This window comes from Zootoca vivipara, chromosome 13 (genome assembly GCF_963506605.1).
Source record: "Zootoca vivipara chromosome 13, rZooViv1.1, whole genome shotgun sequence".
NCBI lineage: Eukaryota > Metazoa > Chordata > Lepidosauria > Squamata > Lacertidae > Zootoca > Zootoca vivipara.
In genome coordinates, this window is record NC_083288.1 from 19,846,926 (window position 1) to 19,858,168 (window position 11,243).

At 44.1% G+C, this 11,243-nt stretch overlaps 1 protein-coding gene across 2 annotated transcripts; it reads right to left on the bottom strand.

Moving 5' to 3' along the window:
- Window positions 1–401: 401 nt before the first annotated feature.
- Window positions 402–8,559, bottom strand: ATP5MC1 (ATP synthase membrane subunit c locus 1). Of its 2 annotated transcripts, none has more exons than XM_035136597.2 (5): window positions 8,464–8,559; window positions 6,953–7,001; window positions 5,063–5,140; window positions 1,536–1,711; window positions 402–638 (listed from the first exon to the last, which is right to left on the bottom strand). In XM_035136597.2, exons 2-5 carry the CDS (start codon window positions 6,989–6,991, stop codon window positions 524–526), a joined length of 408 nt encoding a protein of 135 aa, XP_034992488.1. In that variant the 5' UTR covers window positions 6,992–7,001; window positions 8,464–8,559; the 3' UTR covers window positions 402–523. The 2 variants fall into 2 exon arrangements, with proteins under 2 accessions (XP_034992488.1, XP_034992487.1); XM_035136596.2 differs by having other exon boundaries at window positions 8,377–8,522.
- Between the last annotated feature and the right edge of the window lie 2,684 nt (window positions 8,560–11,243).

Below are 11,243 nucleotides of genomic sequence, written 5' to 3' on the forward strand. Positions count from 1 at the left end.
TAGAATTTACTAGTCTCAGGGTGCAGATAAGCTTTTTTAATTTTTGTAACCATGTATTTAAATGTCCTGGGCTTTCATACCCTTTCCAGTTGCTAAGGGCAGTAAATTTGCTTTAGTAGTATAGATCATCCTTCCTGTTCCTTAGGCAAACTCTTTATGGAATTGTGGGCCTGATGACATTCCAATTGTATCCTTCAAGCAGGTTGTAGAACTGTTCTCTTCCTACAATATTTCTTAGTGTATGGGGGCTAATAGTGGCACTGACTTTTTAGCCAACTGTATTTTATTGTATATTACAAAAGGCCAGATTGATTTGGCACATATAATTTTTCTTCCCCTTCTCAATATGTGTATATTTAAGAATTACGAGCAAGCTGTTAGGATGAAAAGCACAAAACAAAAAACTTGAATCTTATTTATTTTGAGAAAGTTTGTTTAAATCTGTTAACACCCTGGAAAGGGAGGCAGGCTCAAACTGGAGAGGACACAGACAGACAGCAGCTGCAGCGTAGCTCCAAGGCTTTCACATGGCAAACAAAATGAGGAATGCCACCATCAAACAGAAGAGCCCCATGGCCTCTGAGAGGGCAAAACCCAGGATAGCGTAAGAAAACAGCTGCTGCTTGAGGGATGGGTTCCTGTAGGTAGAACAGAAGAGAAATCTGTAAGGTAAAATCCCATTGGCTTTTCAAAAAAAAAAAATCTGCAATAGGCTTCCCAAAGCCCACTCTTAAAAATGTATTTGTAGAACCTCAGAGTGAACACAGGGAAAGCTTTGTTAACTACCAGTCGTAGATATATCCACCACATCTCACTTAAAGATGTTTTGATTGTTCTTAAAGGTATCCAACCATGGAAATATGCTTTACAAAGAACCACATATTTCAAGCCTCGTCATTAGTAATTTGTGGTTCATAGAGTTGAAGGAAGGAGAGGCAAGACAGAAGACTGGGGGGAAGCATCCCTTAATTTAAATTTTTAAATACATGGGTACATTCTAATAAATCATACTACTGTATGTTCCAAAATCTGTGAAGATACTTTGACTGAATAAAAACATTTATGTGCTCACATACTTTCGAACCACGGACATACTTCAACAAGCAGGAACATTTAAAGAGAAAAAATATTCTTCAATCCATACATAGACAATAATTGCTTCTTTAGCACACAAAAATTTACATCGAGAATGGAGAGACAATAACCCAGGTATGAGCACTGTGTGTACAATACAAGCTGATTCTTACATTAAAGGTAGCTTTGGTTATGATCTTTTTAACAGTGACACCTTTGACACTATTGGTTCGAAAAAGGTATTTTTCTCATCAGCAAGACACTTGACAAGAAAATTCCATGCAGATTCCACCAATTCCTTTCTATTGCAGCTTTCCCTAGCTGGGGTTTCCAATCACTGTCAGCTGCCTTAAAAAAACCTGCTTCTCCCAAGAGGAATGCATTTGTGGTAAAAGTCTTCACACAAAAATCTAAACTGCCTGCTGAAACAAAGCAGAAATGCTTTCCGCAAGCTAACTTACCTGGCATAACCAATGATTAAACTGCCAAACACTGTCCCAATCCCAGCTCCTGAACCAGCTACCCCCACAGTAGCAGCACCAGCACCGATGAATTTAGCAGCAGTATCAATATCACGGGAGACAGCACTGGTTTGGAATTCCCGATGAGCCAGCTGACGATTCAAAACTCCAAAAGGCTGTGGAGGAAGCAAGTAATTAGCATGATTTATATCAGTCAGTTTAAGCCTCCAAATCATTTTCTCTTCCCAACAGCGTTTAATCCAGATGTTCCCAAACAATGGCTGGGTAGACACCAGGCTGGCAGCACCTACTTTGTTTCTTTATTAGAAGCTTTGAAGCCAACGAGGGCCTCCACTGGGGGCAGGTGGGAAATAGCGGCTCAGCTGGGTGGATCACTAAGAATGAAGAACAGGGCTGGCTCAACCGATGGATTTGTGATCCGTACGAGAACCAAGCTTGCCATTTCTTTCAGAAAATAATTCTTTCCCTAGTAAGCTAATGTGGGTGGGGCTTTTTATAATTGCTGATATTGTTAAAAGAGTCAGGAATCCTTGCCAAACAGATCAAAGACTGCCTTCTGCTCACCTCCAGGGCAGGGGCAGGCCATACCAAAGACAGGGTAGAGAAGAAAGAAGGGGAGAGGCAATGGCCTTGGACACAGACTACTAGTTTTCTAAGCATTGGCAGTGGGGGAGTGGGGAGAGAGAACAGCAAATAATGCCACTTAGGTGTGTCTGCCTATATACCTGAAGGAGCGTCTCCACCTCCATCGCTCTGAGGTCCAGTGCCGAGGGCCTTCTGGCGGTTCCCTCGCTGCAAGAAGCCAAGTTACAGGGAACTAGGCAGAGGGCCTTCTCGGTAGTGGCCTAGGGCGTGGAACGCCCTCCCACCAGATGTCAAAAAGAAAAATAACTACCAGACTTTTAGAGGACATCTGAAGGCAGCCCTGTTTAGGGAAGCTTTTAATCTTTAAGAAATTAATGTATTTTAATATTTCTGTTGGAAGCCACCCAGAGTGGCTGGGGAAACCCAGCCAGATGGGCGGGGTATAAATAATAAATTATTATTATCTGCCAGGTCATTGGCTGGAACAGAAATGCAGGTCTCTAGCAGACATAACTGTTGTTCAGTCACTGTATTGAAACCTTAAGGGTGTGTGTGAAATGACCTCCCTTGTAATCCAGTTAAGAGATGTAACAACAACAAATATGCAGATTCTGAAAATCTGTTTGATGTACAAACAGAGATATGCCTACCACACACACAAAGAATACCAATTCTTAATATTCCCCAATCCAGTAGGAGCAAAAGGGAATTCTGGGGAAAACTACTCAATGTAAATGTTAGAATAGCAACGAAAGTTTCATGAAGGATTACATTTATGCAATTTCCTATCTAAAAGGTGTTTTAAAATGAGCAAGGAGGGTGACCAGTTGAAACAAACACTGACAAGTTAGTTTTTCAACACTGTGTAACAGCATGCTTTTTTAAATGAAGGACATAATGATTTTGAAGTACTGCTTGCTTTTGAATTTTTAAAGTATTAACATGGACTCTAAAAGAAGCAACAAGACAGTAGCTTCTGCCAGAAAAAAAATGTCCCTTATATTATGCTGACGGTGTAGAAGAGCTTCTGCAGGATTTATTCCAGTATTGCTCACACTGGCCAGGCTTCCTCAAACTCAGCCCTCCAGATGTTTTTGGCCTACAACTTCCATGATCCCTTTTGGGGGGGGATATATTTATTAATTTTATAAAAGGAACAAAAACAATCAATTCACATTAATAATCCACCCATACAAAATAGTTCACCAACACATAAAAAAGCACAAAAACAACAGCAGCAAAAATACAAAAAAGACAAAAGAAGAGGGGGGGAGGAGAATATTACTCTTAACTTTTTCATCACATTGTGGACTTCCTCAGATCTCCCCTCATTGGGTCCCTATTAAAATTAACCTTTAAGCAGTTTTCACATTATTTTAAACCTCTTATTACAATTCTCTTTTTTTTTCTTATTACAATTCTCTATACCTTTCAATTCAATATCAATCTATAAACCCACAATTTATATTATTAACATTCAAACAATTCATATCTCTAAAAAAAATTCCAATATCTAATCTTGCAATTATTTCTCTCCTTAGGTTATAATTTTTACCAACAATGATTCACAATTTATAATATTACAACTTCTCTCATAATAACTTTAAACTAAAAACAATTTCATCCGCCCCTCTCCTGGATCTAGATTTCCCAGGTGGCTCAGCGAATTCCGTAATTCATTCCAGTATCGGATCTTTCCAATCAATCCATCCTAACATCAAGCATTTAAAATTTTAACCCACTCCCACCCTTTCCCGAAATCTGACTTTTTAAAGACAGCTTTGCTGTTTCTTCCCTTTTCCACCTGTTTCCCAAATCCTCCATCTACCTTCCCACTTTCCCAGAGTGTACATTGCCCTCCCTCTTTCACTAGGAGAGCAACAATATCCTCTGGTTCTCCCTCGAGGAGCCCTTGGTCCACATCTAAATCCTGTTCCACATCTCCCACTTGTGGCGCATTCCAATCTTCTTCCTCCTCTTCTTTGCAACACTTAGGTTCCTTATTACTTGTGGCATTGTCTGAAGTTGGTAGTTGCTCTTCTTGTTCCTCTGCATAATCCAATACTGTCTCTTCTCCAAATTCAATATCCAAGCAGTTCCTATCACTTTCTTCACTTAGTTGTTTATTAGCTTCACGCAGCTGCTTGTTATTCCTGGCCAGTTCCTGTTTAATGTCTGTTTAATGTCTGCCCAGCATCAAGTTGAGAAAGACTACAATGGGATATACGAAATGATGCTGTTTCTCAAGCCTTGAATCCCATAGACCAGGCATACGCAAACTCAGCCCTCCAGATGTTTTGGGACTACAACTTCCATGATCCCTAGCTAGCAGGACCAGTGGTCCGGGATGATGGGAATTGTAGTCTCAAAACATCTGGAGGGCCGAGTCTGATGAAGCCTGCACTAGGCCAAGTGCAGGGAACCTTTGATGCTCCAGTTGTTGCTGAACTCCAACTTGCATCAAGGCCAGTGGCAAAACATGATGGGAGTTGAATTTTAGCAACTTTTGGAGAGCCACAGATTCCCCACACCTTTTCTAGGTCACAAGGGAAGAGACTTCTTACACCAGCACTACTACACTTTTTCAAAGGGTGAAACTGGTTTAATTACGCATGGCAGCATCAGTTCCTCTTCTAGATACTCTGATGAAGCTAAGCAGTCAATGTAATGTAAGAGGCAGCTAGTGCTAACCTTTGAGTTTGAAAGAAGTTAATACTGTTCCTACATCATGAGAAAATAATGTATAGAGTTATAATTAATAGAAAACAGTTTCTATTTAGCATAGAGTTTTATTGTTTGGCTGTAGTTTGGTATCACTGTATGATGCTGTTAACCATTTGTTTTGCTCCTTTTTGTAAATAAAATCGAGGTACAAACAAAAACTGAAGATAGCAATGAAGAGTCATGCTGTTTATTCTTACCTGCAGAGTCTGAGTCTCTGGCCTGCTCAATATAGACAGGGAAGCTGGCCTGGTTAGAGCTCGAGAACAGCAGCGGAACTGGAAAGAAAAACATTAAATTCATATCAGGATATAAAGAACTGCTCTATTCAGAGACCAATGCAATCTGTTGTGACTGACAGTGGCTCTTCAGCATCATAGCGAAATGTATTTCCTAGCTATCCCACTTGATCCTTCAAATGGTAGATTTTAAGGATTTATCTTGATATTAGATACTTGCAAGATTTATTCTATACCCAACTGGTGATGAGGCACTTTTGCGCTGATCAGAAGGCAGTTCTCTTTCAAGACAGGTATGCCTATTCATCATCTAATGTAAATTCTCTGTGGCAGGAGATTCTAGATCAGGCATAGGCAACCTTGGCTCTCTAGATGTTTTGGAACTACAATTCCCATCATTCCTGACCACTGGCCCTGTTAGCTAAGGATCATGGGTGTTGTAGTACCAAAACATCTGGAGAGCCAAGTTTTGCCTGTGCCTGTTCTAGATCTGGCTTGAATACACAGCTTCTCTCATATTGGAAAGGACATACCGTGTTTCTCCTAAAAATAAGACGTACCTATAAAATAAGCCATGGCAGGATTTTCATGTGTTGACTAAATGTAAGACATACCCCCAAAATAAGCCGTAGTGGTGGGAGCAGGTCTGGATGGCACCATGGAAGAGGACGGTGCCTGTCGGCGCCGGATGCTGCTGCCCTGCCAAAACGGCCAGCAGCGTGCGCCACGTGGAGCCCCGACCCGGTGGGACCTGGCAAGAGCCGCGGCGGGCGCCGCTCCAAGCCCCATCACGGCGGGACCGCCAAGAGCTGCAGCACGCGCCGCTCCGAGCCCCGGTTGATGCAAGCTTTAATTGCATGCAATTGCTTTCACCCCCAGGGTGCTTGATGCAAAAGTACAATATTTATGCATGGTTGATGCAAGCTTTAATTGGATGCAATTGCTTTCACTTCCAGGGTGCTTGGTGCAAAAGTACAATATTTATGCATGGTTGTTGCAAGCTTTAATTACATGCAATTGCTTTCACCCCCAGGGTGCTTGGTGCAAAAGTACAATATTTATGCATGGTTGATTTTTTAAAAAAAGACATCCCCTGAAAATAAGCCATGGTGTGTTTTTGGAGGAAAAATATAAGACGGTGTCTTATTTTTGGAGAAACACGGCATATGTGCAAGAGGGAAAGTATTCATTGCTGCCTATTAAACCTAGCTAGAGACTCTAGACACGGGCAGTAGTCTTCCTAATACTATTTGTATCATGACTTGTACACTCAAATATTTTTGTCCAATTTTTTTAAAAAAACAATAATCTGCTTTGGGGGTCCACACGAATTGATATAAAATGAACTGAACAAGTCTTGCTGATCAACTCACATCAGCCCTAGTCAGCATGGCCAATGGTCAGGGATGATGGGAGCTGTTGTCCAAAAATATCTGGAGGATCACAAGTTCCCTCATACCTGTCATAAATTCATTCTCATGTATATGAATTCTGGCATATGAACTGTCCAAATAAAAATATGGTAAATAGGTAAAAAGCCATTTGCTGGTTCCCCTTACAGAGTCCGAATTACCGAGGACTATTATAGGAATGCATGGGCAGGAAGACTAAGGATTTGTTGGCTTGTAACTTTTATTAACTTATTTGTAAGTCTGGTTTAACATACCCTTCAGAAACTATTGTTGACTGAGTTCAAATGACATATCAAACAGGTCACTCTTAGTTTTTCCTCTTTAAAGAGAGATATTAAACAGAGATTTTACCCGTTGTAACGATGAGTAATATGAGGAGTGTAACATACTAAAGTAATCCAAGATACACTAAGGCACTTGCAACCCAAAAATTCCTTACCAGAGCTGGCGAAGCCAGGAGAGCTACTGGAGTCTGCATTCTGATGATCCTGAATAAAGGGGGAAAGTCACATTTTACACAAACACCCACTGAATACTCTCACAGCTAAGAGGGAAAGCCCAGTGTGTGGACAAAATGGAGTACATTTCCTTATCTGTTTCAGGTATAGCTTCTTATTAAGATTTTGCAAACTAAGTCCAGAATTAAAGGAGGAGGACAAAATGGCCTTGAACACTCTTAAAGGAGAGTCCAGGTCACAAAGAGCAAGGAGGAACCAGATAGATTGTAACTGTGCATCAGTGACCTCCAACTATGGACAGACACCACAGATAAGGTGACAGACATGAAACCTGTCACAGGAAGATGACAATCTTAGCTTTGTTTGTCCAACACAACATTGCGTCTTACAGCAATTAGGCACTCAAAAATGGCATTTGACTTTGTAATTGATTGAAAGAAGGGTGTTTAAGAGAAACTGCATACCTCTGTTAGCTAGGAGCCACGAAAAAGCACAATTAGGTAACAGGACTTGCAGAAAAGGTAAAGGGACCCCTGACCATTAGGTCCAGTTGTGACCGACCCTGGGGTTGTATTTCAAAGCTGCAGCTGTCCCCCTGAAAACAACCCCATCCCAAATCTACCAGCTTCGCAAATCCTTTCCCATTTTGTGGGTGGCATCCCAATGACAGCCTCCAACATCTACACCTTCCTTAACTGCCCACACTGAAGAAGACATTGGCCGGTTCTCTTCACGCTAGTTGCCCTCTGCACACCTGCTGTCTACTCTTCTTAACCCGCACAAAAACACCCCCGTTCAGCTCAACAAGATTTCCTTATGCCTTCGCCCTGCCTTCCAAAAAAGCATTCCCAAGCAGACAAAACCGGCAACTAACAGGCCGGTTGCACTAGAAGCCATCTCGCCCTGGAGTTTCTAGCCCACAGTAGGGACTTGGTCCACCATCTAGTCTAACATGTCCGTCAGCAAGCAGGCCAATGAGCTGGAGGGGGGCAAGCTCAACGAGACTCTTCCATTCCATCCTCAGGGTCGTGGCTTCGAGCCCCACGTTGCGCGAACGATTCCTGCATTATTACAAGGGGTCGGACTAGATGGCCCTCGCGGTCCCTTTTCAATTCTACAATTCTGTGACTGCAACAACCTACCGGTCGGTCAGCCGTCAAAAGGCGCCCCTAAGAAGCCGCGAGTGATTCACTCGCAACAAGGATTCCGACGGGACGCCTTTTAACTGCTGTTCCCAATTCAAACGGGCCTTCGAGATTAAGGGAGCCGCGAACGGCGTGTTCGTGGGAACAAACCCGAACACCGGGGCCTCCCTGCTCCACTTGCTCCCCGTGCAGCCGCCTCGCCCTCACGGGAGGCCCCAGGACCAGGAGGGCACCCTCCCCGCTTCCCTGCACAGACTCACCTTCGGGGACGAAGAAGGGCTGCACTGAACCTCAAAGTCGCGGCTCTCCTGACTGGACCCAGCCAAGCCCCTCCCGCCCTCGCTCACCTTGCCAATGTACCACAGCGTCCTCCGCTCCTATTGGCCGCCGCGACGCAAGGAACGCTGCCCGGCGGGGCCCCGGTGGCTCACGGGAGACGGAGCCTCACCGCCGCCCGCTATTGGCTCCCGGACCCTCACGCTCGCGCCTCTCTGCGTGCGGATTGGGCAACTCCGAAGGATCGCGGGTCCCCCATTAGCCAGCCGCAAAACCCTCCCCTTCTCCTCCACCCCCTGCTCCCGGGAGCGTTCCACCGAGCGCGTCAGAGGAAGGAGACCAGAGAGGGTTGAGTCACGTGCTTTGTTCTTTCTTGACAGGCTGCGCGGCGGCGAAGCGCTCGAGTCACGTGATATCGGGGAGGGGCGGAGGGCGGCGCGCCTCAGTTCGTGACGTGAAAGAAACTGCTCGTGCCCGTATTGTCTGTACAGATCCAGGCACGTCACGTGTCTGCTTTGCTGGGTGTTCCGTTGCTGAGAATTGGTTGTGGGTTCCTAACGAGTGCACACTTAGGGCTGATACCCTCCAACGTGCACGCGGGCTTGATCTCTTCAGTTCTTTCTAACTTACGCTCTGGTGAATGTGGAGCGCTGACTCCACTGAAGAGAATTGCGTGTGAGTCGATACGGACGCTTTATCGGTGGTGTTGCATCCGTGGCGGCCCATTCACACGAGGATCACTGTTTGCTGCAGACAGTTATCAAGGAGATAGTGATATATGCCCGAGCAAGGTTGTCTAGTAAACCCCATAGTCTCCAGCGGGATTTGCTTCCCAGATAGGTTCGCAGTCTTAGACTGCAACCCCTTTTATTTTGGAATAAGCCCCATTGAATTTATTGGGAATTACTGTATTAATCTGAGTAGCCATGGCTAGGATCGGAACCTAAAGCAGTGCTTTTTTCGCAGGGGGGGTTCCTCAAGGGCACACAGTGCCAGCACCTTATTTTCTAGAAGAAAAGCACTGGTTAAAACGGTGGCACTTAACTATACAGTAACAACTTCATGGTGAGTACCGGCACCTTTTTTCTAGAAGAAAAGCACTGTGCTTAGGTAATTAAGGCAGGAAGGGGTTAGCACCATAGAGTAGGCTTCCCTGCCAGGCTTGGTTAGGTAGTTCCTCTCCCCTCACCTTGGGAGGAAGGTAATTAAGCCTATTGTTTCCCTTAAGTCTACCTGAGCTCAGCGTGTAAACAGGTTTTGAAAATGTAAATTCATTTGAAAATATTATTTTCTGTTTAAGCTGACTCTCCTCTTCTGCAGCTCCATCCCTACCATGGAGACACCCAACGTACTGCATATTACCCTGGTTGGCAACTAGATTTGCCATGTTACTTTAAAGAGCAGTCAAAACATGCTATCTCCAAAAGAAAAATCCGTCATCATCTTGTATATAGTTCTGAAAGTATTGTTTCAGCAGTGGTTTCTGTACAAACCTCCTGGAGCAGCAAGATGAACTCTCCACTTACCCCATCGGTTGATATACCTTGCTCCAGCAAAAGAGCAACCAGGAACTCCCTTTATGCTCCTAATCCCTTTGTAGCTACTTAGGTACCTTCCCCATACCTCACCTATGACATCAGGTGTAGGGCAGGTGGACTTGGTTTGCTAGGAATGCCTTATCAGGCCTACTTTATTTGGCATAGATTTAAATTCCCATAGTTGTCTTATTGATTGATATGTTGGTCCACTCACCTACCAGCAGGAGGAGGCATTAACCTATCTTCTTTGGAAACAGTTAATGTTAACTCCTTTCTTGAGAATGGCTGCCCAAGGTAGATCTATAGTTTAGAAGTTGTTTCCACAGGTGACACGGGGGGCTACAATCCTGAATTCTGCATGTCTTACTTTAAAGTGGATGTCTGTAAGACTGTGCTGCAATCATAAGCATAATTATGAGAAAGTAAGTCCCATTTAACTATAGGCTTGTAATTACTAGACTGAGACACAGGTCTGGTTTCCACTTCCAATAGAATGTTTCAGGGGTGGCTCAGGATGTTTTGCCACCTGAGACAAAACAGAGCATGGTACACCTGCCACCTTCGCTCTCCACTGCAGTTGTCTGAGGCGACTGGTGGCAGCCCATGAAAGCCCTAGTATGCTGAAGACAGTGGGGGAGAAAAAAGGAGGCCAGAGTGGAGAAGGCAGGCAACAAATGCAGGAGGTGAGAAGCTCCTCGGGGCAGGGCTTTGCCACCCTTCCCAGCTGTCCCCACCTGAGACAACTGCCTCGGTACGCCTCATGGGTGGGCCAGCTCTGGAACATTTCTTTTTTCTTCTCCAGGACAGAAATAAGAACTGCCTTTAGGAATAAATACAGAAAATGTGGGTTTTGTTTTGTTTTTTAAAAAAGTTGGACATTTTAAGCTGCAATGTGACTGCACACAAGGTCATGAAACACAAGGTTGGTTTCTTTGTGCAACTGAAAGCTGAATTTTGGCAGGGTGCAAGCCTGGGAGTGCAATATAAGGAGACTGACCTTTGCTGCAGCTTGACTGGTATTCTGTATGGGTGATTTTTGACTTGTAGTACTTTGATCTGTAGTGTTAAAGCTGGACTGTTTTGCAGAGTTGTTGTACCTTGTGGTACCTTGGTTTGCATACGTTTTGGATTATAAACATGTCAAACCCGGAAGTGTGTGTCCCGGTTTGCAACCTTTTTTGGATTACAACCCTTTGGGGGGGGGGGGTTATGAACAAAAAATTTTTTGGGAGGCCCCATTAGTGAAATCACGCCTTGGGTTACAACCTGCTTTGGTTTACAAACGGACCTCCGGAACGGATTATGGTTGTAAA